General features: G+C 45.2%; 1 protein-coding gene across 1 annotated transcript in view; it reads right to left on the bottom strand.

Annotated features, from left to right (window-relative positions):
- The window catches only part of E2F3 (E2F transcription factor 3), a gene marked incomplete at its 5' end in the record, with an annotated part of 78236 nt that extends 56441 nt beyond the window's left edge, over nucleotides 1-21795 (bottom strand). The window contains one exon of the mRNA XM_082662723.1: nucleotides 21397-21795. Within this exon, the coding sequence (XP_082518849.1) occupies nucleotides 21397-21795 (399 nt within the window). The remainder of the gene's footprint in view (nucleotides 1-21396) is intronic.
- Nucleotides 21796-27689: the final 5894 nt, after the last annotated feature.

Below are 27689 nucleotides of genomic sequence, written 5' to 3'. Positions count from 1 at the left end.
CAGTCTCTGGGTCCATCCATGTCTCTACAAATGACTCAATTTTGTTCCTTTTATGGCTGAGTAATATTCCATTGTATACATGTACATCTTCTTTATCCATTCGTCTGTCGATGGGCATTTAGGTTGCTTTCATGACCTGGCTATTGTAAATAGTGCTGCAATGAACATTGGGGTGCATGTGTCTTTTTGAATTATGGTTTTCTCTGGGTATATGTCCAGTAGGGGGACTGCTGGGTCATATGGTAATTCTATTTTTAGTTTTCTAAGGAACCTCCATACTGTTCTCCATAGTGGCTGTACCAATTTACATTCCCGCCAACAGTGCAAGAGGGTTCCCTTTTCTCCACACCCTCTCCAGCATTTGTTGTTTGTAGATTTTCTCATGATGCCATAATAACTTTAAATGTAGTATAATCTATAAAAATTTTGAATCACTGTATTGTACACTTTAAACTAACATAATATTGTAAATCAAGTATACTTCAATTTAAAAAAAATCTAGCCTTCAGAAATACACACATGCACAAAAACAAATGTACAAGGATATTCAATGCAGCTCTGTTTATAAAATTAGGAATAACAATCAAATGGGAAGAGTTAACTACATTCTGGCATATCCATATAACGGGTGGCAATACAAGGTGTAATTAATACCAAAATGGAAACGTGTCTAACACCTTGTTAAGAACAAACTGCAAGCCACAATTCACAGCTTTATATATAATATATATTTTCAAATGGATATAAAAGGGACAAACCAAGTTGTGATTACCTCTGGAAAGTGAAGCAGGAGGGAGTGAAGAGTGTATTTCAGATTTTAGTCCATTGACTTATACCATCTTTGATTTCTTTAAATAACAAAGTTGTACTAAAAGCAAGTATTTTTCTTAAAAAAAAAAGAAAGGAAGGGGCAACAAAGTCAGTGTTTCATAACAGTCATCACTGGACACCTGAGTAAATGACAGTGTCCATTATGTTCCTTAAACAGCCAGCAGGACTCCCACCCCTGCAGGTGAGCTCCAGAGAGGAGCGAGCACAGTGGGAGGGTACTAAAAGGATAACTCAACCCCTTTATTCTGAGTCAGCTAATAGCCTTCTGATCGGAAACCCAAGGCAATACCAATTTCTGCAACTGTCCACTTGGCAGTTACGTTTCTCATGGTAAATTAATAAGTTTGCATTCTAGTTTATCAGCTTTCAGAACTCCGATTTACACAAAATTGTCCCCAGAGCAATAAATCTGAGTCCCTAATCATGCGAAGTTGGGGTTTATATCTAGTCCTTATGAGAGCACTTCTCGAAGGTGCTAAAAGAGCCGGAGACCTACCTTACCTGAAACGGGCAGCCAATAAGCTGACTACTGTACCATTATTCTTACATTACAGCAAAGGAAAAGCAAGACTCAAAAGAGCCCAACGCTCATCAACCTGTTACTGTCAAATGTAACAATCTATCTAAAAAATATTTATAGAACTCAACTGTGTAGATGGCATGGCTCTAGTCTAGTCTAATTTCTTTTACTCTCTCTGCAAGGCGGAGGGGAGGCCCACACCCTGGTCCCCAGACCTGGTTTTGGAAAGGATGGCAGGCGCTGAGTCATGTTAGACCTTCAGAGGTGGTGGCATGTAAGGGCCACACCTCGGCCACCCGTACCATATAGAGCAGCGAACTTTGAAAGTCAAGGACTTAGAAAAGCTGATCCTCACTCTCGAGCAAGGCAGGAAGCAAGAAATGAGTACTGCTCGCCTTACTTTCCCAACTTCTATAATATAATCAACCACAAATGGCAAACTTAAAACCGTCACTGTAACCAGAAGTTGTTTTGGCTGAAAGGGGGTGGCAATGCCAACTGATGGCCAGAGAGACATTTTTAGAAGAGAACAACAGGACAAAGCTGGGCCATAGTAAAGCCTTATAATCTTCCACATGCATTTTCAAGACACAGCCTTTTATCAAAAGGAACTATCAATCCACCTCAAACACTCCTTTTAACATAATCAACGTTATAGTAATTCATTACCATTTGTAAACTGAAGATGACTCTTCAATTGATAGATTCAATTAAGAATCTATCAATTTAGCAGACAAGATGAAAAGGCAGAGGGCTATGTAACAGATGAAGGAACAAGATAAAACCCCAGAAAAACAACTAAATGAAGTGGAGATAGGCAACCTTTCAGAAAAAAAAATCAGAATAATGATAGTGAAGATGATCCAGGACCTCAGAAAAAGAATGGAGGCAAAGATCGAGAAGATGCAAGAAATGTTTAACAAAGACCTAGAAGAATTAAAGAACAAACAAACAGAGATGGACGATACAATAACTGAAATGAAAACTACAATAGAAGGAATCGATAGCAGAATAACTGAGACAGAAGAACGGATAAATGACCTGGAAGACAGAAAGGTGGAATTCACTGCTGCAGAAGAGAATAAAGAAAAAAGAATGAAAAGAAATGAAGACAGCCTAAGAGACCTCTTGGACAACATTAAATGCAACAACATTCGCATTATAGGGGTCCCAGAAGGAGAAGAGAGAGAGAAAGGACCAGAGAAAATATGTGAAGAGATTATAGTCGAAAACTTCCCTCACAGGGGAAAGGAAAGCCACCCAAGTCCAGGAAGCGCAGAGAGTCCCACACAGGATAACCCCAAGGAGAAACACGCCAAGACACATAGTAATCAAATTGGCAAAAAATAAAGACAAAGAAAAATTATTGAAAGCAGCAAGGGAAAAACGACAAATAACAGACAAGGAAACTCCCATAAGGTTAACAGCTGATTTCTCAGCAGAAACTCTACAGGCCAGAAGGGAGTGGCATGATATACTTAAAGTGATGAAAGGGAAGAACCTACAACCAAGATTACTCTACCCAGCAAGGATCTCATTCAGATTCGATGGAGAAATCAAAAGCTTGACAGACAAGCAAAAGCTAAGAGAATTCAGCACCACCAAACCAGCTCTACAACAAATGCTAAAGGAACTTCTCTAAGTGGGAAACACAAGAGAAGAAAAGGACCTACAAAAACAAACCCAAAACAATTAAGAAAATGGTCATAGGAACATACAAATCAATAATTACCTTAAATGTGAATGGATTAAATGCTCCAACCAAAAGACACAGGCTGGCTGAATGGATACAAAAACAAGACCCATCTATATGCTGTCTACAAGAGACCCACTTCAGACCTAGGGACACATTCAGACTGAAAGTGAGGGAATGGAAAAAGATATTCCATGCAAATGGAAATCAAAACAAAGCTGGAGTAGCAATACTCATATCAGATAAAATAGACTTTAAAATAAAGAAAGTTACAAGAGACAAGGAAGGACACTACATAATGATCAAGGGATCAATCCAAGAAGAAGATATAACAATTAAAAATATATATACACCCAACACAGGAGCTCTTCAATACATAAAGCAACTGCTAACAGCTATAAAAGAGGAAACCGACAGTAACACAATAATAGTGGGGGACTTTAACACCTCACCTACAACAATGGACAGATCATCCAAACAGAAAATTAATAAAGAAACACAAGCTTTGAATGACACAATAACCAGATAGATTTAATTGATATTTATAGGACATTCCATCCGAAAACAGCAGATTACACTTTCTTCTCAAGTGCACATGGAACATCCTCCAGGAGAGATGACATCTTGGGTCACAAATCAAGCCTCAGTAAATTTAAGAAAATTGAAATCTTATCAAGCATCTTTTCTGACCACAATGCTATGAGATCAGAAATCTATTACAGGGAAAGAAACGCAAACACATGGAAGCTAAACAATATGTTCCTAAATAACCAAGAGATCACTGAAGAAATCAAAGAGGAAATAAAAAAATACCTACAGACAAATGACAACGAAAACACGACGTTCCAAAACCTATGGGATGCAGCAAAAGCAATTCTAAGAGGGAAGTTTATAGCTATACAAGCCTACCTCAAGAAACAAGAAAAATCTCAAATAAACAATCTAACCTCACACCTAAAGGAACTAGAGAAAGAAGAACAAACAAAACCCAAAGTTAGTAGAAGGAAAGAAATCATAAAGATCAGAGCAGAAATAAATGAAACAGAAACAAAGAAAACAATAGCAAAGATCAATAAAACTAAAAGCTGGTTCTTTGAGAAGATAAACAACATTGATAAACCACTAGCCAGACTCATCAAGAAAAAGAGGGAAAGGACTCAAATCAATACAATTACAAATGATAAAGGATAAGTTACAACAGACACCACAGAAATACAAAGCATCCTAAGAGACTACTACAAGCAACTCTATGCCAATAAAATGGACAACCTGGAAGGAATGGACAAATTCTTAGAAAGGTATAACCTTCCAGGACTGAACCAGGAAGAAATAGAAAACATGAACAGACCAATCACAAGTAATGAAATTGAAACTGTGATTAAAAATCTTCCAACAAACAAAAGTCCAGGACCAGATGGCCTCACAGGTCAATTCCATCAAACATTTAGAGGAGAGCTAACACCCATCCTGCTCAAACTCTTCCAAAAAATTGCAGAGGAAGGAACACTCACAAACTCATCCTATGAGGCCACCATCTTCCTGATACCAAAACCAGACAAAGATACTACAAAAACAGAAAATTACAGACCAATATCACTGATGAATATAGACGCAAAAATCCTCAACAAAATACTAGCAAACAGAATCCAACAACACATTAAAAGGATCATATACCATGATCAAGTGGGATTTATCCCAGAGATGCAAGGATTCTTCAATATATGCAAATCAATCAATGTGATACACCATATTAACAAATTGAAGAATAAAAACCATATGATCATCTCAATAGATGCAGAAAAAGCTTTTGACAAAATTCAACACCCATTTATGATAAAAACTCTCCAGAAAGTGGGTATAGGGGGAACCTACGTCAACATAATAAAGGCCATATACGACAAACCCAAAGCAAACATCATTCTGAATGGAGAAAAACTGAAACCATTTCCTCTAAGATCAGGAACAAGACAAGGATGTCCACTCTCACCACTATTACTCAACATAGTTTTGGAAGTCCTAGCCACGGCAATCAGAGAAGAAAAAGAAATAAAAGTAATACAAATTGGAAAAGAAGAAGTAAAACTGTCACTGTTTGCAGATGACATGATACTACACATAGAGAATTCTAAAGATGCCACCAGAAAACTACTAGAGCTAATCAATGAATTTGGTAAAGTTGCAGGATACCAAATTAATGCACAGAAATCTCTTGTATTCCTACACACTAATGATGATAAATCTGAAAGAGAAATTAAGGAAACACTCCCATTTACCATTGCAACAAAAAGAATAAAATACCTAGGAATAAACCTACCTAGGGAGACAAAAGACCTGTATGCAGAAAACTAAAAGACACTGATGAAAGAAATTAAAGATGATACCAACAGATGGAGAGATATACCATGTTCTTGGGCTGGAAGAATCAATATTGTGAAAATGACTATACTACCCAAGTAATCTACAGATTCAATGCAATCCCTATCAAATTACCAATGGCATTTTTTATGGAACTAGACCAAAAAATCTTAAAATTTGTATGGAGACACAAAAGAACCCGAATAACCAAAGCAGTCTTGAGGGAAAAAAACGGAGCTGGAGGAATCAGACTCCCTGACTTCAGACTATGCTACAAAGCTGCAGTAATCAAGACAGTATGGTACTGGCACAAAAACAGAAATATAGATCAATGGCACAAGATAGAAAGCCCAGACATAAACCCACACACCTATGGTCAACTAATCTATGACAAAGGAGGCAAGGATATACAATGGAGAAAAGACAGTCTCTTCAATAAGTGGTGCTGGGAAAACTGGACAGCTACATGTAAAAGAATGAAATTAGAACACTGCCTAACACCATACACAAAAATAAACTCAAAATGGATTAGAGACCTAAATGTAAGACCGGACACTATAAAACTCTTAGAGGAAAACATAGGAAGAACACTCTTTGACATAAATCACAGCAAGATCTTTTTTGATCCACCTCCTAGAGTAATGGGAATAAAAACAATAATAAACAAATGGGGCCTAATGAAACTTAAAAGCTTTAGCACAGCAAAGGAAACCATAAACAAGATGAAAAGACAACTCTCAGAATGGAAGAAAATATTTGGAAACGAATCAATGGACAAAGAATTAATCTCCAAAATATATGAACAGCCCATGCAGCTCAATATTGAAAAAACAAACAACCCAATCCAAAAATGGGCAGAAGACCTAAATAGACATTTCTCCAAAGAAGACATACAGATGGCCAAGAGGCACGTGAAAAGCTGCTCAACATCACTATTAGAGAAATGCAAATCAAAACTACAGTGAGGTATCACCTCACACCAGTTAGAATGGGAATCATCAGAAAGTCTACAAACAACAAATGCTGGACAGGGTGTGGAGAAAAGGGAACCCTCTTGTACTGTTGGTGGGAATGTAAATTGATACAGCCACTATGGAGAACAGTATGGAGGTTTCTTAAAAAACTAAAAATAGAATTACCATATGATCCAGCAATCCCACTACTGGGCATATACCCAGAGAAAACCATAATTCAAAAAGACACATGCGGGCTTCCCTGGTGGCGCAGTGGTTGAGAGTCCGCCTGCCGATGTGGGGGACACGGGTTCGTGTCCCGGTCTGGGAAGATCCCACATGCCGTGGAGCGGCTGGACCCGTGGGCCATGGCCGCTGAGCCTGTGCTCTGCAATGGGAGAGGCCACAACAGTGAGAGGCCCGCATAACGCAAAAAAAAAAAAAAAAAAAAAAAGAAACATGCACCCCAATACTCACTGCGGCACTATTTACAATAGCCAGGTGATGGAAGCAACGTAAATGCCCATCAACAGATGAATGGATAAAGAAGATATGGTACATATATACAATGGAACATTACTCAGCCATAAAAAGGAATGAAATTGGGTCATTTGTTGAGATGTGGATGGATCTAGAGACTATCATACAGAATGAAGTCAGAAAGAGAAAAACAAATATCGTATATTAACGCATATATGTGGAACCTAGAAAAATGGTATAGATGAACCAGTTTGCAGGGCAGAAATAGAGACACAGATGTAGAGAACAAACGTATGGACACCTAAGGGGGGAAAGCCGCGGGGGGGGTGGTGTGATGAATTGTGCGATTGGGATTGACATGCATACACTGATGTGTATAAAATTGATGACTAATAAGAACCTGCTGTATAAAAAAAAAAAAGAACCAAAACAGCCAAGACAATTATGAAGAGGAAGAAGAAGATGTGGTAGTGATAAGGTGTGGAGACTTATTTATGCAATAACAAGACTTTTAAAATAAAACTAGTGTAATGTTGGCATGGGAGTGGGCAAGTACTGTATGTCAATGTAACAGTTCAGAGTGTTCAGGAAATGACACACATATAATGAGAACTTGGTGTTATTATAAATTAGCATTATACTGATTAATCAATATATTGTGCTAGAAATTTTTGCATGAAAAGAATCAACTTAATTCTATATGTAGGACTCTTCTTGGTGTTTCAGACTCATACTCAAACAATGTATCCCAAACTGAACTGATTGTAACTTGTGAAACTATTCCTTTTGTATTCTGTGTATCACTAGCAAAGAAATTTGAAAGCCAGTATTTATTCTTCTGCCTCCTAAATTTATCTCGCACATCCAAGCAATAAAATATTTTGTAGAGTTAAAAAAAATCTATCAATTTAGATGTATGAGCAGAATCTTGGGCTAGTGCAGAAGGAAAGAATTTGTCAATCTGATTAGGGCTTTAAAAAAAAATCCATCTTCATGAAAAAAAAATCAGGTAACATCTATTTCTTTTAAGTTTCTAAGTTTATTTAATTACATATACATTTAAGTTTTAACTGATCAGAACTTCTGATTCCATGATTTTGGTTATAATTTATATGATGATTATTCATACCCATTCAAACTGTGGGTAGTCGAAAGCTTTTCACATAAAGAACTGTGGTATCTACTTATTGCCTTTACTGGTTTTCATAATGGGTTGGGAACAGGGGTGGGAATTTATCAAGTGGCCGGACACTCTGTGCCCAGCTCCAGGCTGGACGCTGGCCCAGGGTCTCTCATTTCATTTACTCTTCACGATATATTTAAATACCCAAATTACCAGACACGTAAGGAGAGCAACCATTTCATTTCCAGAGAAGCCTGGTACATCTGGCTGGCAATTCGGTTATAGATATAAGGATTTTTACTGGTGCTAGATAAAAGGACGATTAAACGAGAAGGAATTAAAAGGAGGAACATAATTGTCAAACAAACACATCAAAAGCCTCTGGAGAAAAGGGAGGGAAGCAGTTTTTCCTGTTCACGGGATGATGCTGAAAAGCCCAAAGAAGGCTAAGAATGTCTGTTACTGAGTTCTGTGCTGTGGCTCACAGGATCCTCCCAGAGTCCTCCCATTTCAAAAAGGGATGCCAGGCCCAGAAGACATCAAAGGGCACTGCCAGTTTTGAACTGTCTTGATACACCTAAGATCTTTTGTAAGCGCTGCTGTTTTTGGAAATGCACTGCATGGGCAACACCCTCTTTGTCGCGTAACACGACAGCCCAATCCAGGCCTTGGCTTCCCCTAGTCCTTTCTTGTTGAGAGGTATCTTTTCCCAAACTGTGCCTCTCAAACCTGGGCATCAGAAAGACCTCGGGGGGGCCTGTCAAACCCCAAGCTGCTGGTCACACCCAGAATTTCTGACTCAGTAGGTTTCGGGTGTGAACCCCAAATTTGCATTTCTAAAAAGCTCCCAGGTGCTGTTGCTGGTCCCGGACCACACATTTAAGAACCACTGTTGTGAAAAAAACAGGACAGGATCCATCAAAGACAGGAAGCGGGGTGGTGGTGGGGTTATTTGTTACACGGCCATATCTGCATCACTCACGATCCAAGCCACACAAGGCAGGCGATTTTGTCCGTGTCGACGCTGCTGCATCCCCAGCACTTAGGACAGGGGCTGGCATACACTAGGTGCCCTATACACATAACTGCTAAGTAAGTCAAATGAATCAGTATGCCCCGTGCTGGAAACTGGGGCCAGCGTTGGGATGGAGGAGCAAGGGAAGTGGTTGTGGAAACACCAGCAACAAAGGGAATGGCTTTTAACAGCTAACTTGCCCTGAAAGGGAAGCTCAACTTGCTAACAAGGATGGCAACAACAACGACAGCAGTAATAATATACATGATGCTAACAAACACGTCAGAGTGTTTGGTATGTGGCCGGAGCTAGAGCCAGCACTTTACATGCTTTGGGGCGTTCAGTTTTCACAACAACCTATGAGATGAGAACCTTGATTCTCCTCATTTACCAGGTGAGGAAACAGGTTAGAAAGGAAGTGATGCTCCCAAACCAGCTAACTATCTATGGAGAAGCTGGTCCCAAGCAGAAGGTCTCTCTTAATTACCCAGTTGAGTAAATGATAAATGCAAAACTTCTCTGGCCTTCTCTGAACTGCAGACTTTGATCCTTTCTTCTCCAAGTTACGGAGAGGCTTCACGTGGCCCATTCCTAGTATGCCTGATCGTAAAACAGGCACGGCTCCGGCTGGCTACACAGTTTGTTTTCTCTGTATCATCTCTCAAGAGTGGGACACTGAATCACAGCGCCGGGGTTCCATGTGGGGGTTAGGCATGCCCCATAAAGGGCTAGTTCAGTGGTTCATCAACAGGGCAGGGAAGGGGGCGGGGGAGACATGTGGGCCGACTTTGCACTCGGGGGACATTGGACAGATGTGTCCAATGTCTCTGTGTCCAGAGACGATTTTGATTGTCATAACTGGAGGGTGCTACTGGCGTCTGGTGAGGAGTCCTCACTACTCACTAGAGTAGCGAGTAGCCAACAGGGCACAGGACAGCCTCCCCCCACCAAGAGGTATCTGGCCAAAATGTCAATGGTGCTGAAACTCTGCTCCAATTTCAAAGCCTTCTCTGTCTCACCCCTCCCACCCCCGCCCCAGGTTGGATGCCTAAGAAACTTCATCGATATTCTCTAACAGCCTTCACTGTCTTTTATCTTGTCTTAGTTATTGGAGAACTTGCTTCATCTCCCCTACCTCCCTTGAGGGCCAGAAGAACATCTTAGTCATTGAAACACCCAGAATACTGGGAACCGATTCAGCTCAGAGTGGGTGTTCAGTAAGTGTCCTGTACTTTGTTTTCCCTCAAATGAGTAAAAATGCTGAGAACTCACTCCTAGTCATGGAGGAGGGGCAGCGGGGTGAACACACTAAGTTAGGAACACACAGTACACTTCCTATAAACTTATCTCAATTAATCCTTCCAACCACTGAAGGAGACAGGAACACTATTTTAGGTAACTACAGCTCATAGAATTTGTGAAAGGTCACACGCTGCTAAGCGACAGAGCACGTTTCTGGAGCCCGATGTCAAGCCCTAGGCTCCTTCCGTACCCCACGACCGTGCCATGGGTCCCCAGAGCTGAAAACCTCCCTCCTAAAGACCAGTCCCAGGATTAGAGTGTCTGAGATGCTAGCAAGGAAAACAGTAACAGAAAAGGTTGAAAACTTGACCACATTATTAGTGTGATCACAAGTCTTGCTACCAAACACAGCAACAAAGTTGGTCAATTCAAGGGTTACTGCAAATAGGCTTAAATACAAGTTACATGTTTAAAAATCAATGATAAAGATACTTAGAATTTACATGGCTCTTTCATTTTTAAACTTTAATATGCTAGGGCTTAAGAAAATATATCCAAGATACATTTTTTTTTAATCTGCAAAATCAGAGAGCACAGGAAACAATGGTCAAAAAAGCCATCTTAGTTCAAGACATAATTACGTGACCTTTCCTTATGCACAGCACTCTCCAGCTGGCTCTCTGCTTTCTCAGAGCAGCTAGGAGCCAGGCCCAGACCTGGGAAAGTATGTCATAAATAACATCTGATGGCTCGTCTCTGGGAGCCCTGACAGTATTGATCCCCCAAATCAACCTGATGAATCTGTCTCGTTTTCATATTATAGAAGGAGAAATGAAAATGATGAAAGGTTTTTGTAGCACCACGTTTAATTCTTTGTTTTTTTAAGCTAAGGAGGCCAGTCTTGGCTGGCTGCTGTTCATCAAGGCCTCCACTCCAACCTCTGTTGCCAAAACCACATTCCCAGGGCTGGGTCCTAGCCTCTTAGAAAGCTGGGTGGCCCACGGCTTCCCTCACAGCCAGCTCATTCCGAACTCACCATTCCCTCCACAGGGTGCAAACCCTGACGGAGGAAAAGCTCAGCCTTGTCCATTCTTTCAGCCCCAGGAGCTAACCATCTTGGGAGTCAAGGTCTTGTATGTCTTTTCTCCCTTAGCCTGTCTCTCACTTCCATCTTGCCTTTCACACCATCACTGTTGCTGTCCTGCTTCCAGACTCATCAGCTCTGTAGCACCCATGCTCTAAATGGTATGCCCTACTTTTCTTCCCAGGGGAACTTCTGCCTTTCTGTCCAGTTGGTAACCTGTTCCAGGCAGGCCCAGACCCGACAGAATGGAAAGTCTTCCTGCTATAGGGTAAAGTAAATCCCTTGAGGGCCGGGTGTCCAGCGTATCACCCTGGTTCCCAGTGGTGTTGGTGCCAGGCAACAGTGCTTGCTTGGACCCCCTAAGTTCTCAGCCCCTTGGGAGTGCTTTTGGTTTCACCTCCTTTGGGTTTTGGGTCACTCGTCTTTGGATGGTTTGCCTTGGCAATGACCTGGAAGTCCAGAAGCTGGTACCAGGGTCGGCATGGGGTACCAGTGCACCTGGCCCAGGTTTCTGGGGTCTGCAGACTTTGGAGCCAGGCTCCTTGGGTTCAATTGCACTTGCCTCTCTCATCAGTGGAGCCCTGAGCCAGCCGCTTAAGCCCGCATTGTCTGCATCTTCCTGTGCAGGACAAGCGTGGTAATGATACCCACTTCACAGGTTATGTGGATAACGTGTTAATGCGCATAAAGCACTTACTTTAGTGCCCCCCATGCGCGTGGGCACTTGATAAACATCAGCTATTATCATCCCACAGACCAGAGACTGCTGAGTGGCAGCCCCGAAGCCAAATCTGGCCCAGAGACCTATTTTGTTTGGCTTGCACATTTTCCTTTTTAATTGAGCCTGCATTTTAACGCTGGTAGGTTTCTGGCATTTTAAGAAAATTGAAGATCTGGCAACAAATGGGACCCGCTTTCCTCTCTGGAAGCCATCACCTGGGGCGGGGTCCCTCCTCGGCTGCCTTCTCACAGGGCATTTCTTCTTTGTTCAAGCCCAACTCCCATACTACTTATCCCCACCTTTCCATACCCCCCAGTTAATTCCCTGCCTGGCCCTTGTAGGAAGGCAATCTCTATTCCAGACCAACTTTACCAATGTATCCAGTGTTAGGTTCTATTATTCCCCCATATTGACACCAGTCCAACTGGTCTCCTTATGCTAGCCCACTTCCTGCCTTCCTACCTTGGCCTCATGACCTTCCCCCAGCCATGAACAGCCTCCCAAACCTTCCCCGTCCACCTAGTCCAGCAGTTCCAATTGAGTGCACGTCAAAATGACATGGGACACTTTCAAAACATACTCAGGTCTGGATGGGGGTATTTCTCAAAAGTGCCAAGATGATTCAAATATGCACCCAAATGTGCTCTAAGGCCGGTGACCATGGGAGCCACGGCCTGCCCATTCCCACGGTCCAGCTGGCACATCCTGTCGACACGGTACAACCGAGGACAAGATGAGTCTTGTTTGACTCCTGTTTAGTCCTGCTTGCGACTCAACTTGTGTTTAAAGCCGGTCTCCCCAAACAGACCATAAAACTCAAGAGTGGGTGGATCACACTTCATACTTCTTTTGCATCCTCAACAGGAAGACTGGGGTGCCAAGCACACTGTGGGTGCCTGATGACAACGCCTCTTGTCAAATATTTGAGCGTCCACAACGGAGAAGCCATCGCAAGGACGACGTGACGCGAAAACCACAGCCTGGTTTCCTGAAGCTTGTGGGTTTAGAGGAAGAGTAAGTCAAGGGCACCACTGATGAGGATATAAGGTGGACGAAGATGTCCTATGGGAAGGGAGGGGCCCAAGGCCTGGGGAATCAGGGAAGGCTCTGTGCAGGGGGTGTCCTTGATAGGCTGGTGGGAAGGACGGCAGCAGTGAGGGGAACAAGCGAATAAATGCCCCGGAGGGAAAGCAGCAGCCTCCGTAAGTGCCAGGATCCCAGTGGGGAGGAATGGGAGCAGAACGGGAAGGGCGAGATTTCACTGGACCTCAAACGCTAGGGAAAGGGTTGTAATTAATTGGATAATTCACGGAAGCAGCCCGTGAAGGCTGTGATTCTGGCCTCCTTCTAAGAGCCAGGCAGAGGGAGAGGTGAGGGCTAAGTGGGAGGAACAGGCATAACACACTGAACAACTAGACACTGCGAGAGGGAGAAGAGAAGGGGCCAGGGAGGCCCGGGGGTAGCTCCCCTCCGCACACGGAGTGGCGTCTCCAGTCCCGCAGGGCCCCACACGCCTCAGACACCCTGATCTCCACCATTCAGTCTTAAGCCCTGGGTGGCTGTACAGAAGTGAAATCATGTTAAGAGTGCCACTCCATTAACGCAGATCATCACAGAAATAAAGATTTTCGTCATGACACTACCACTGCCACAAGGACTGCTATAAGGCGACGCTTATCTTTCTGCTCATTCTCCCGAGTCCATGCACAGCTTATGAAGAGATACAAAGGCCCTAAAGAGTACGTTGGGAGACAACCGCCCTGTGGGTCACCCCTCTGCTTCCTCACCGCCATGTTTAGAGGTGTAACCTGGGTCTGGATGAACACAAGGGCTGGTTCAGAAACTAAACCACCACAGGGTGGGCCCCAGGGACAGCCACGGAAGAAAAGGGCAATTCCGCCACGTATCTACCGAATCCTTCCCATGGGTCAGGGACCGGCCTAGGCACCTTACAAATAGGAACTCCTTTAATCGTCCCGGTCCCCATGAGGTAGCTACTAGGATTTGCCCATTTTACAGGTGAGGAAATTAAGACGCACAGGTTAAGCAGAGTGGCCCAAAGTCACACAGAATAAGAACCCAGACACTCTGGCTTCAGGCCCCATCGTCTGACTCTTATACTTGGCTGCCCTTCAGTTTGCCTTTTAGGTGGAGGGTGTGGGTTAGGTCCATAAAAGCCTTCACCTCTCCTAAGGGCTGCCAGGCCCAGAAAGGCTCAGAAGGTATGGGGTCACAGGGCTGCTGCTCTGGTTATATATTTCTGGAGCCTCAAAGCATCAGACATGGAAAAAGGGCAAGGGAGGGGTGAAATCTATAGGCTCTGAGCTGACCTCCTGTGACCCCCAGCGTCCCGAGCTACAACTTTCAGGATCCTGAAGACGAGAGCTTGGGGAGCCCTTCTCAGCAGTCTGGTGCGTGCTGCAGAAGCCAGCAGGGTCTCCTGGGGAGCCAGGCACGAGCTGACTGGGAAGACCAAGGGCGTTCAGTTCCTCTGCTCCCGGAGATGGACTCCATCCGCCATAAAGTCCTCCAGGGGGATCAGCTTCACTGATAACTACAGGTCTCACCAGCAGTTGCTCCCTGATCTAAGACCGCACCTACACATGGCACCTTTCTGGTTTGTGGTTTATAGACAAGCCATATATCCCCGCCCCTAACGCGTTGGTGAACTACAGCGACATTGGATTATGTTTCACTTTTAGGCTTCAGGGCTTGAAGTGATTCTATTTTTAAGCTTTCTCAATTCCACAAGTAAAAGAAGACGTTTTAAGGAAATTAGTTCTGGTTTTTAGGGGATGAGGACTTCTTCCCCTGAAAGAGTTAAACTTCGTTAAACCAGCAATCTTCCTGAAGGAAGGGCACCTGGTCTAATGTCACTGGGCAAGGGCCCCAGGACCTCTGAAAACCACAACAGTCACCCAGGATGTGGACAGCCCAGGACAAACCTCCAACACCAGAGCTATACTGTGCCCTTCTCCTGAAGAGAGCGGCAAAAATCCTTTCAGGTTCTATTCTCAGTGAAGTATGTTTCACCGTTTCAGCACTGGAAGTGTCATATCCACAAAAGTTTGCAAATAACAAATAAAGCTTTAAAAAGGCTACTATCATGTTTCTATAAGAGTCTGTCATTCCTTCCATTTTTTAAAATTCTCTTTCATTGAACATCTAAAGGAGCGTGGCGTATTTTGTACCTTTGAGAATGAGGTGTTACTCTAAAGCCAACTGTTCAAAGGACACTTCTGTATGTGTCTATTTTAAAAATGTAACCATTCCTGAAGGCAATCTTAAATGTATTCTACACATCCCAATTTTCCCATATAGGGTACATGAGACTTAGTTAACTTTCTCTTGTCAAATGGGGCTGCTTCTAAGAATTCCAGTCTCCAGTTTCAGTTCTGGCTTTGCCACTAGTTAGCCTGTGACCTTGGGTAAGTAACAACTGCATTGGGTCTTAATTTCCTCCCCTGCAAAATGAAGGGGATCGGGTCAGATGATGACTCTTGCTTTACAGCTCTCACATGTTACGATTCAAAGACCATTGAGGGGCTTCCCTGGTGGCGCAATGGTTGAGAGTCCACCTGCCGATGCAGGGGACACGGGTTCGTGTCCCGGTCCGGCAAGGTCCCACATGCCACGGAGTGGCTGGGCCCGTGAGCCATGGCCACTGAGCCTGCGTGTCCGGAGCCTGTGCTCCGCAACGGGAGAGGCCACAGCAGTGAGAGGCCCGCGTACGGGGGGGGGGGGGAACTAATCAAAGACCATTGGGAATATCAATTATTGCCTATGCTAATTAGAAGAATTAGTTATAAGAATGTTGTCTGGACACTAGAAATAGCCCCAGACGGTTGGGCTACAGTAATAAAAAGCAGACTAAAGTCAATTACTTTTATTTTTACTTCCTCCTATCGCCTCTCTATTCCATCAGCTGTCCATTCTCACTGCTATCAACCTCCGCTGACATAAACCCCGGCCTTAGTTTACAAAGCTAAGCAGTGGTCTGTTTCACCAGGTTCTCCAGCAAAGCAAGGGGCCCAGGCTTTGTGATTGCAACCTGGCAACCAGTGGGCTTTACCTCTTCCCCTTCAAAGTTATATTGTAGATGATCGTGGCCGCCACAGCAACAAGACTGACCCCCAGTTAAGGTTGGAGGCGGACTGAGAATGCATCCTTGTAACTTACACATTCTTTGAGTTCTAAAAACGCATTGCTTTGGCAGGAGAGCGTTTGAAGCAAAAGCGACAACAGAAAATAAACCGATTTCCTTCTTACTGGCCCCAAAGCTATATGTATTATCCCTCTATATTAACCCTACTCCTGCCCTCCAGGATTCCTTAACCCCATCCCAGTTGTTGTCTTTTTGTCCCTTCTGTTGTATAACTTTTCCTTGTGTAAGATACATTTTCCAAGCCACTCTTGGAAGCCAAAGAGAAGGTCAGGGTAGGAGGAAGGAGATACCATTAGTGGTTTCCTATACTTACTGCTTTCCAAGTTAGCTCCCCTTCTTAGTCCCATGAAAAATGATTAGTAGAAAAAATGCTTCTTAGCAATTGTAAATAGTTCCCGAAACACTTTTAAGCTGCTAACAAGCACGAAAAATATGCATTAAACCACATGCTTAGTACCTCAAAGAATTCAGGGAAGTTCCTCTCTTTAAAAACCAAAATGAAACAGAGCATCTGATAAGAACTGCAATCTACCTTCTTTGCCTTTCACTATTTGGGGCGGTTTCATGGGCATCTAGGAGGGATGTGATTTAATCAGCACAGGCAGTGGCTGATTTTTCACTCTTCCTAGTTTAAAATGTTAGTAGAAAGTAGGTGATTAAAAAGGAATTGGAGTCAGTCGGCCTGGGAAAGTGTATGTAAACTAGACATACAAATGGAATATATGTTAAGTCATGTTAAATTAGAAAACTGGCCAGAAAAATCAACTATGAATATCTGAAGCGTTGCCAAGTGGGTCCAGGTCCTTTGGAAAAAGGCTAAAGGTACGGATGGTGTGTCTTTGGGGATGGCAATAAAAGACCACTATGGATTATACCTATGAGAAATGAGAATAAAAGCCACTTTTCCCTACAACCTTTCAATCTCCAGGTGCTATCATCTATTTGCGACTAAGCTTAGAGTATTATTTTCTGTTTTCATGTTAGCTTTACACAGCACAACATTAATCTCAGAATCTACCCTTCCAAGTATTACATAAGGTGACGATTTATAGAAAAACGACAACAAAAAAAACCCTTTCCTGTTCACAAGCTTGGGTTCCTTAGCTCACAGAGCCACGTTTACGGGTGCTTTGTTTCAGAAGATGATTAGAGTGGTGCCCTGGGCACTGATTATAGTGGAGCTATTTGAACTGCCTGAGTCTGGGCACTGCATTATATTAAAACTTCCATTTTGGGGTATGTAGTGACTAAAAATTCTCTCCTAGCTTAAACTTGGCACCAACCATCTATCTCAGCAGAAGCAAGATTATTGACTACAGAACCACAGGAACCCAGCATTTTTCTTCTTTTATATTTATACAGGAAAGAAACTCAGCTGTAGCACCTATGGTTTCTCCATTCTTACAGGGAAATTTCAAACATTGTGGGTGCCTTCCCAAAGTCTAATAAGTGGGATGCTATGACTGGATTAAATTAAATCAGATGTGACAGGCCATTGTCTCTTGCATTAATAGATCCCAAACTTTCTAGAAGCGTAATGAAATCATTTCAGCTTCTTTTTAGCAGAGGCAGAAAATGATGAAGCCCTTTCAGTTCCAGAAAATATACAGCACTTGTGACTCTGGTTTCTCTAGACTCCTTCCACGTCCAACAGTTCACCATCTAGAGCTGAATTTATCTCGTGCATGGCTCTGACATGGTGATGATTAAGAGTTCAGTTCCACAAAAGCCACTAAGCACGGGCTGCACGCAAAAGATGGCCGGTCCATGCAGTCAAGGGAGGAGCGAGGCAAAAAAGTGAGGATGAGTTGATCTAAATTTGTCACAACTCAAGGCACAAGCTCATCATACTGGGGCAGTTCATCATCACCATCTCTAACACAGGCCTGTGGTACTGACGTGTCCCTATTTTATCCATTCTTAGGAGAGCCATGATTTATGGGTTTAAAAACTCAAGTTAACTAGGTATAAATAGTTAATTACATATCATTTTTTAAAACTTTTAACCATTTTACTCATATATGTCAACAAAGGGGCAGTGTGCACATGGTCTTACATTATTTCTCTAAGTTCCAAAAAAATATAAATTTCTGAATATTCATTTGATTGGGCATCTACTATTTACCTGGCACTGTGCTAAGTGTTTTACATGCATTATCATATTTAACCCTTAAATAGAACTTTCAAGTTCGTACTGTTATTGTCCCTATTTTACAAGAGAGGAAACTGTGTTGTGAGAGTTTATTTGCCTAAGATCCAACGACTTGTAAATGACAGAGGCAATTACAGCTAGTAAGGTAGTACTGAGATACATATATATATATATATATATATTTTTTTTTTTCCACGTTAAAAAAAAGGTGAAGAATATGCTCCTGGTTGTTCTAGAGACAGAACATGGAATCAGAGCCAGGTGAGTCTGTAACTGTGGCCACTTGAACAGGAGTTCTCAACCTCTTCTTTGATGGAAAGTGTTTAAATGATCTCTTTGCTCAGCCAATCACTTAGCCATCCCCATGCTGTCCCTCCTGCTTAGGGAAAGAATATCAACAAAAGTTCAAGACTTCAATAGAAGTCTAATATAATTTTGATAAGAAAAAAAAAGAAACCAAACTTTATATACAGTGCTCATGATTCTGGAATAATAATCTCGTGGCAAGGAGGATAAAGTTTTGAAGTAGCTTGGAAGGTGGTGAGGGTAATTTTTTATACTTTAAATACTTAAATACAATGAATTACATAGAAGTTTGGCTAGGCAGTTTCAGAGACCTGGCCCAGGTGCGCTAAAATTCAAAAGGAAAAAAAAAAAAAAGCAAACTGGTCGTCTCACAATTTCCCATTGTCAAAACTACCCCCCCATAAATCTGAATCAAGTCCCAGAAGTATGTCAATAGCTGGCTGTTTCAGATTAGGTTTATGATATAGTGACAGAACCCTGAGGGAGCAAATATGCTTAAAATATATCCAAGCACGTTTAGGTCAAGTCAGTAATAGTATTCAATGCTGATAAAAGCGTGGCATATTCTCGTGTCTGAGAATCCGGCACACTGGATACTGTTATGTGTAAGCAGGTACTGTACTCTTTCCCCCCTGCTGGCAGACCCTAGTCACTAAAACACCATGAGCTTCTTTGACTGAGACGGTATCACACATCCCTAGCAAGTATCTCTGGGGCTGCAAAGCAGTTAAGATCCAACTCGAGGAGAAATTGGGAAGAGTCATGAATTAAAATTTTTCATTATTCCAAAACCCATCTCATCCCCCAAAGTGTTGCCTGGGTGCCGACTCTCTTAAAGACCTCTGCAAAATCTTGATTCTTCAAAAATTCAGCCCATTCGGAGCCGAGACAAGGTCAGGTCAACGACTGATATTATCAGCCAACCATTAATCTAACTGGGTTTGGTTCGTTTCTAGCCTCGTGGGGGCCGAGCCTCACCACGAGGGTGAAGACAGGAGGCATGGAGGAAGGGAATGAAGGAGAGAAAAGGAGAAAGGAGGAAGACCTCCGGGCCACACTTCTTTCTAGTATCAACAAAAAGAGAAGCCGCATACTGACCTAAATCATCTCTCAAAGGCGCTTTATAAATTACAGGGACAAAGGGAGGGGGTGGCGAGTGGCCTGGGAATCCTACAGACACCCTACCCTCTGACCCGCCCCCCTCCCCCTCCAGCACAAGGGAAGGAAGATAGAAAGCAGAGCTCAACTCGGCCATTGGCGAGAAGCCCCCCCTCCGGTTTTCGATCGCCCATCCCTCGGCCCCCTAGAAAAACACACACGTAAACACCATACCCACCCCCTGGGGCGGACACTCCTGCCCCGAGGTTCCTAGAACCGGAGGCCGGGCATCTACTTAGTTAGATTTTTCTTGCTTACTCATTTCCCTCGAGCACCCAACCCCCCGTTCCCACTCCAAAACCCCGCTCAACCGCCTACCCTCACGGCTCCAACCCCCAACAGAATCCGGTGCCCCCGCGGCGGCGGCGGCCCCCGAGCCGTCCCGGTCACTAACCTGCTGCTGTAAGGGCATTTCCGAAACCAGCCTGGCTCCGGGGAGAGGTGGGGGGGGCCGGCTGGAGAGGGGGCCCGGAGGGCCGAACGGACCGGCGGCGCCGGGCGAGGGCGGGCGCCCGTGGAGGGGGTTGGGGAGAGGAGAGGGAGGGTGGCCGCTCCGGGGGCGGGTGCGAGGGCGCCGGGACCGTCCCAGGCCAGGGAGCCGGCGAGCAGGAGGAAGTGGGTGCCCCCTCTCCCCCTCCAGCGCCCCCTCCCGCCGCCGCCTCCTCCCCAGTCACAGGCGCGTCCTCCGCGCACGTGTGCGAAACGTCACCGGCGGGTCCCGGGGAGAGGGACAGACCCAGGCGGCGGGACGGGAACACGGCTGCCCCCGCCCTCCGTCGCCGGAGGGCGGAGAGGGGGGACAGGGCGGGGAAGGAAGGGGCAAGGGGAGAGGCGGGTCAAGGGCAGGCCCGGGGCCCGGCGAGGCAGGCCCGGGCGCTCGGGCCACGCGGGCGCCGCCGCTGCCACCACCGGGATGCGCCCAGGCCGGGGTGCCCGCCCGCTAGCCCCTCACCCCCAGACAGCCCACGCCCCGGCCTGCAGCCGGCTTCCAGCTCCACCTCTCCCCTCGGCTTCCCCCAGCCCCTTTGTTGCCGGCAGTTACAGATCCCAAAATGTGTCAAGCGCAGCCTGGCAGAGCCCCTGCACTCCGAGCACGCCTTAGGGACCCCCGGCTGCCAACGGGCCTCCGAGGCCGGCGGGCGGCCATCACCCCCAGGGCCCCCCGGTTTCCACCCCCCTGGAGTCTCCCACTCCCCAGTTCACTACTCCCTCCCCCACCCCCTTCTCCATCCGGGGCGTGACCCCTTCCTACGCCCGAGAAAGAGGAAGCTTCGAGTTGGAGGGGAGGGGAGAGTGGGGGTAGGGAAAAGTGCAGGAAAGGAAGGGGGGGGCCGCGAAAAGTTTCGGAGTGTTTGATGTGGTTCGCGCCATGGCGATCCCCGCTGCCCTGCTTGCCTGGCGGAGCCCCCCAGACCCTTCGGGGGTTCGGGGGCAACACACAAGTCTAACAATAAACTCTTGTTGGAGGGGCAGCCGCCGAGGCCCACGACGCTCGGCCCCGCGCTCTCCCAGGGCGGCCCGCAGCGCGCCCACCACCCCGCGCGGTGCGAGCCCACCTCCCGCCCGGGCTGGGGACGGTGGGAACGGGAGGGCATTACCGGAGGGCCGCCGCCGCCGCCGCCGCCGCCGCGTCCCAGCGCTGGTGGCTGCTGCAGCAGCCCGGCTCTGCTGGAGGGTCCGTGCGGCGTGGTGTAGAGGAGGCTGCCGGCGGTCTGCTCCACGCCGGGGGCACTGGGGAGGAGGGGGCCGGCGGCGACGGCGCCGCTTTGGAGGGAGGAGGAACAGGAGGTGGTGGAAGTGTTCGTGGTGAGGATCTGGATGTACGCGCTCGGGGCGGCGGCAGCAGCGGCGGTGGCGGCGGCGGGGAAGCTGGGGCTGGCTAGCAGTGCCCTTTTGTCCATGGAGGCTGCAGCGGCGGCGGCGACGACAGCCGCCCCCTCCCCACCCCCGGCGGTCACCAGGTACTGCTCCAGGGCGGGCTGGATCCCCTTTCTCATCTCTCGCTCCTGCTCTTTTTATTGCTATGGTATATTAACGTATTGTTTTCAATTTCTTTATTATTTGCAGTCGGAGTTTCCAAGTCTCTCCTTCTCTCCTCCCCGCCCGGCGCTTCCGAGCCCCTTCTCTCCCTTTTCTTTTTATTTTTCCGCACCGCCCGGGCCCCGGGGGCCAAAAATAATCGGGGCTCTGGAGAGAGGAGGGTCCCGGGCGCACGGATATCGGGCCCCGAGGGGGGATGGAGGCGTCGGGGGCGGCCGATGCAATGGATTGCGAGGCGGCGGCGGCAGCACGGGTGCTGCGGCCGGCAGCTGAAAAATGGCTCCAGGAAGCTGCTGCTGACAATGAATGAAGGGATACGGTTTACGCGCCAAGGTCCTCCCGCGAAACTCAGATTTCCCGCCGGCTTTTCAAACCATATTTGCATATCCCCGCCCCTCAACCCGCCGAGGACCGTTCCCACAGCCCATTGGGCCTCTGTCTCCTTCCTTCCGTCCCAATCACGGAGCAGGGTCGCAACCTGCCGGTTTCCATTGGCTGCCGTGCATCATGGTTGCCGGGGCGACAGGAGCCCTATTTGCATATGCTTCCTTGATTGGCTGAGAGGGAGTAGGGGTTTTAGGAGGTGGGGGTAAAGTCCGCCTTCTCTCCCACGGAAGACCACGCCTGGTGAAGGCTCCGCCCCCGTCCCCGCCCGCCAGCCGGGCGGGCACTGCTGACCTGGGCAGGGACTCCGCGCCCCGCAGACTCAGTGTGGATCTAACCTAGAGCGCAAGTTTCGCTTTTGTAAATTGTCAAGGTGACTAAAGGGGACACTTTCGGGAACTCTCTTCTGTTTGACCAGTCAGTGTAATAGATGAACAACAGCGAGAGATTCTCCCAAGTATGTGCCAAAGGCAAGTTGGACCTTGCGAACGACGCCTGGCAGGTGGAAACCGAGCCCTTTAAATCGCGGGTTTCTCTCTTCCTGAAATCCGACCAATGCCGCGGCGAGAGCTGATCCCGAGGCCGAGGCTGATGGACAGAAGCATGTGGGCCGACAGAATCGTGGGGGCAGAAGGTTCGACTGACGTGATTGCGGGCACCATTTAGTTACCATTCCAGATCATTACCGGTAGCTTCGTTATTAGCCTGGTTGGGGTTTAAGTAAAAATTAACTCCGAATGCTTTGCCGAGTGAAATCTTACCACAAGTACTGGTTTGAGTCCAGCAGACACCCCCAAAACCCTACCCACTGGCCCAGAAGCACCCAGGGCAGTTAATCTGGGCTAACCTAGGACTTATTTGCGTGTTTCTAATCCGCCAAACAGTAATCCGAAGAAGTACGTGCTTCCCACGATGACGTCTTGCTCCTAACAAACACTGCACGCTGGCCACGAGCACTTTACAATTTCGGTATCCTACCAAGTTCTCTGACACAATGACCCAAACCTTTTCCAAAATATTTTAAAAGAATTTTTTTAAGTAAACTAGAAATTGCCACCAGAAAAATATTAAATTATTGTCAAATTGACTTCTGTGTTGGTGCAAGTGTTCATGGGTCTTAAAATTGAAGATTGCGCCTGTGAGACGGAGCAGGAAAAGGGACCCTGGCAGGTTGTGGGAAAAGGTGTACCTAGGTCAGGTCATCATTTACAGTTCTGGTCACTGAGAACTGCACAAAATAGCTGCTGATCTGGTGCTCACTGGGTGATGAGCATTGCAATACCTCAAGCCCTTTTGCAAGACTTTTATTATTATTATTATTAATTTTCAAAGCTCATATGCTCAGTCTTCTGAAAGGCCTGACAAGATATGTCAGTTCAGGCTAGGAGTCCTTACTACTTCAGTCCTGTTACCTGAAATAGGGTGAACTCAAAGTACTGTTACACCTTGCACCAGGCTCAGGAATATTTTGGTCTTGCACTCAAGCTAATTGAGGATCCAAGGCCCAGTAGCCAAACATTTACTGACATAAATGATATGTGTCATCAAACTGACACTATCTTTAGGGCAGATTAGGTGGTATTCAAGGGGCATCAATTGCTGGTTGGGCTAGAGGCATAAGGTATTAGCAACTTCCTTGACCTTGTTCCATCAAAGTTACTTTCCACTGTGGGTCACTATGGAGGAAACTTGTACTGTAACTACTTGGATATCACCAGCTGTAGAACATCACTGGCAGCATGCATTTGGTGGCTCTTGTGGGGATTGTGGGAGGAGGGAATGGTGCAACATGCACAGTCATTATAAGACTTGCATTTTAAGATTAGAGACAAGCCTAGGACCTGGGACTGTGCACAGAATCTCTGCTTGAACTCACACTTCTCTTCACTGGTCACAGTAAGATGGATATAACACAGTCACAAGGGAGCAAGTGTTCACCATCTAGATTCACATCTGTGGTTCTGGTTTAGAAAGCTTTGAAATATTTACCATTCTACCTTAGCCAAGTTATAATTTTTCATGTAGGGTATTCGATAGAGAAACAGATGTTTTGACATTTTATGCCTAGTGAACCACAGGATGGGGTGGGAAGGGTTCAAAGAGAGAAGACGAGGTGTTAGAAGTTAAGATGCTAAAATTTGGGGCAGGCTATTAATTTGTGGAGAGGTAGCATGTTTTAGAAGAAAGAAAATGGGCTTTGGAGCCAGAGTGATCTGGTTTAAATTCTAGCTCTGCCACTGATTGGCTATATAACTTTAATCTTTAAAATCCTGTGTTCTTGTATGTTCAATGGGAACCCATATTGTAGTACCAGTATTGCAAGATTATGATGAAAAGAGGCAATAATAATGGCACTTTACCAGGTATACAGCAAGTGCTCAATAAGTGGTAGGTATTTATGATTCTACTTGTTTGTGTGATTGTGTTTGCAGCTCTTTGTAGTCCAAGCTGACTCCCAGCCTCTAATCTTCATACTGCCCCAGATGTCCACTTACTGTGGCAACTTCACTTTGTCACAGGGTAGGAGCACAATCGTGTCTTGGTTAGTAGGGATTATAGAATCCTGACTCAGAAGTTCAAGGTAATAAAGTCAGCTCTGCTGCTCATCCTACTCTAACCTGCTCGTCTGTTCATAGGCAGCTTCTGGTTGGTTACTTAGTCTGAGTCCCCAAGACCTTCCCGCGAAGGTCAGACTGCTCTAGCACTAGAGCCAGACTATTCTTGCCAATCACTGCCATCCTTTCCCTTGATCTGACAGTGACCCAAGGCAGCTAATTGTCCCAGAATCGACCTGTGTTGTTGTTTGAGTGGTGCCTGTCCCCCCAAAACATGTCTTTGTCCTAATCTCTAGAACCTGTGGTTGTGACCTTATTTGGAAAAAGGGTCTTTGCAGGTGTAATTAAGTTAAGAATCTTGAAATGAGATCATTCTGGGTTATCTGGATGGACCCTAAATCTAATGACAAATGTTCTCATAAGAAACACCTAGGGGCTTCCCTGGTGGCACAGTGCTTAAGAATCCGCCTGCCAGTGCAGGGGATACGGGTTCGAGCCCTAGTCCGGGAAGATCCCACATGCTGTGGAGCAACTAAGCCCGTGCGCCACAACTACTGAGCCTGCGCTCTGGAGCCCGCGAGCCACAACTACTGAAGCCCCGCGCGCCTAGAGCCCACACTCTGCAACAAGAGAAGCCACCGCAATGAGAAGCCCGCGCACCACAACGAAGAGTGGCTCCAGCTCACCGCAACTAGAGAAAGCGCGCATGCAGCAACGAAGACCCAATGCAGCCAAAAATAAATAAAATAAATAAATTTATAAAAAAGAAAGAAAGAAACACAAAGCCTCGTGCTCCTCTCTGAATTAAAAAAAGAGAGAGAGAGACACCCAGAAGAGAGACATACAGAGAGGAGGAGTTGGCCACGTGGAGACATGAAGACAGAGGCAGAGGTTAGGATGAGCAGCAGAAGACAAGGAATGCCAACAGCCACCGGAAGCTGGAGGAAGCAAGGAACAGAATCTCCCCTAGAGCCTCTGGAGGGAGCGGAACCCTGCCAACACTTTCCTTTCAGACTCCTGGCCACTAGACCTGTGATAGAATAAATTTCTGTTGTTTTCAGCTCCCCAGCGTGTGATCATTTATTATGGCAGCCCTGAGAAACAAATGCAGTCTGTTAGCCTGCCTACCTGCACCTCAGACCTCTTAGCTGCTACTCACTTGTTCTGGATTGCTGCCAAGATATGATTCCTTACTGGACATCGATGAAACTTATTGCCAGCTTGTTGAAGATTCTTCAAAGCATCACTTCTTGACCACCCGGTGCAGACTCACCCAAGGAGCTTATAAAAGTGCAGATTCGCAACCAATCAGAATCCCTGTGGCAGGACCAAAGAAGCTCATTTAACAAGTCCCTCCAGGTAATTCCTTTATGCTCTAGAGATCGAGGGCCACAGTCAACTGTATGACTTTGGACTTCCGCCCATTATATCCCATTGCTACAGCTAGCGTTGCCACCCCTCTGTCTAATAACTTGATGGGTGTTTCCAATCCCCTACTACACCTTCTCACCCTGCTGGTTACCATAACAAGCTCTGAATTTTTATTCACACACACATATACATATACACATATATACACTTATATATGTACATTATACATACTATAGGTATAAAATTTGACATTACAGTTTTCTCTAAAAGCTTTCATTTTCCATTTTGGATACAGTTTTGCCAACATCCATAAGATCTATATAAATAACTCCCAAGAAACAATACTGTTAAACAGTTTTTTTGGGAATTCAATATTAAATCTTCAGATGGAAATATTATAGGTTTCTGAGATTAAGGAAACTCTTCACAAGCCCAGAAAATCTTTGGAACATCTAACGTTTAAATTGTGCCTCTAATTTAGTTTAGCCAGATCTGGTTGTCACATTGGATTGAGAGTGTAAAGTTTTAAGTTTTAGGGTCTGGAAAAAACTAATCTGAGTCTAAGTCTTTTCTATTGCAATTCAGTTAGTTGCCCACATAGAAATAACATTCTCTGTTTTATTTTCCTGGTTAGGAAGAATGAGGAGTATGTCCTTAAGCCATTACCACATCAAACACTAATAACAAAATTTCTAGGTACTCATCCTAGAAAATTGACCAATATTGTTATAGATAGTGGTTTGGGCACGAGCGTAGAGTTTCTTGTCTTCAGTTCTTTGACCAGACCAGGAAGGTACTGTTTAGATAGAGCTTTTGTGTTTTTAAATAAATCTAGGATGAACTTACAGCATAGAGCATTGCTGCCCATCTCATCTACTGAATCTGAATTTCTGGTTGGAGTCCAGGAATATGCATTATAAACAGGATAATTGTGATGCAGGTGGTACACTTGGGAAACAGTGCCACACGGGCACCCATGACCAAGCAGTCTCTGCTCTATAAATTGGCTTCTAGGCAATGATGACATGGAAAACTCCCTTGTTAATAGAATCTTAGGGCAACTAATGTTACCACTGTTAGTAACTATTTATTTAGACTGTACTGTGATTGCAAATTGCCTCTTCTACTAAAGCTCTTTCTGCTCAGTTAACAAGTAATGTGATTCAGACAAAATATACTGGAAGGAAAAAAAAGGTATTATCTCAAATGTGTGTGTTTCCTTGCCGTTTTGAAACAGATTTTTATCAAAACAAAAAATACAGATACAGAAACCTAAACAAAACAAATCATGGATTAATGAATTATTATAAGGTAAACACTCTTGTAACCCCGACCCGGGTCAAGAAGTAGAACTTGACCTGCACCCCTGAAGTCCCTTTCATTCACCCTAATCCTGATCACAACATCTTCCCTCCCACTAAAAGTACCATTAGCCTAATATCTTTTAGTCTTTACTTCCTTGTTTTTAAAAAAGTTTGTCACCCAAATATGCATCTCCAGGAAACATAGTTTAGTCTTGCCCATTAAAAAATATTGATATG

This window comes from Grampus griseus, assembly GCF_964374135.1.
Source record: "Grampus griseus genome assembly, chromosome: 10".
Lineage (NCBI taxonomy): Eukaryota > Metazoa > Chordata > Mammalia > Artiodactyla > Delphinidae > Grampus > Grampus griseus.
Note: the sequence above shows the minus strand (reverse complement) of the source record. Positions and strands in the feature narration are given on the sequence as shown.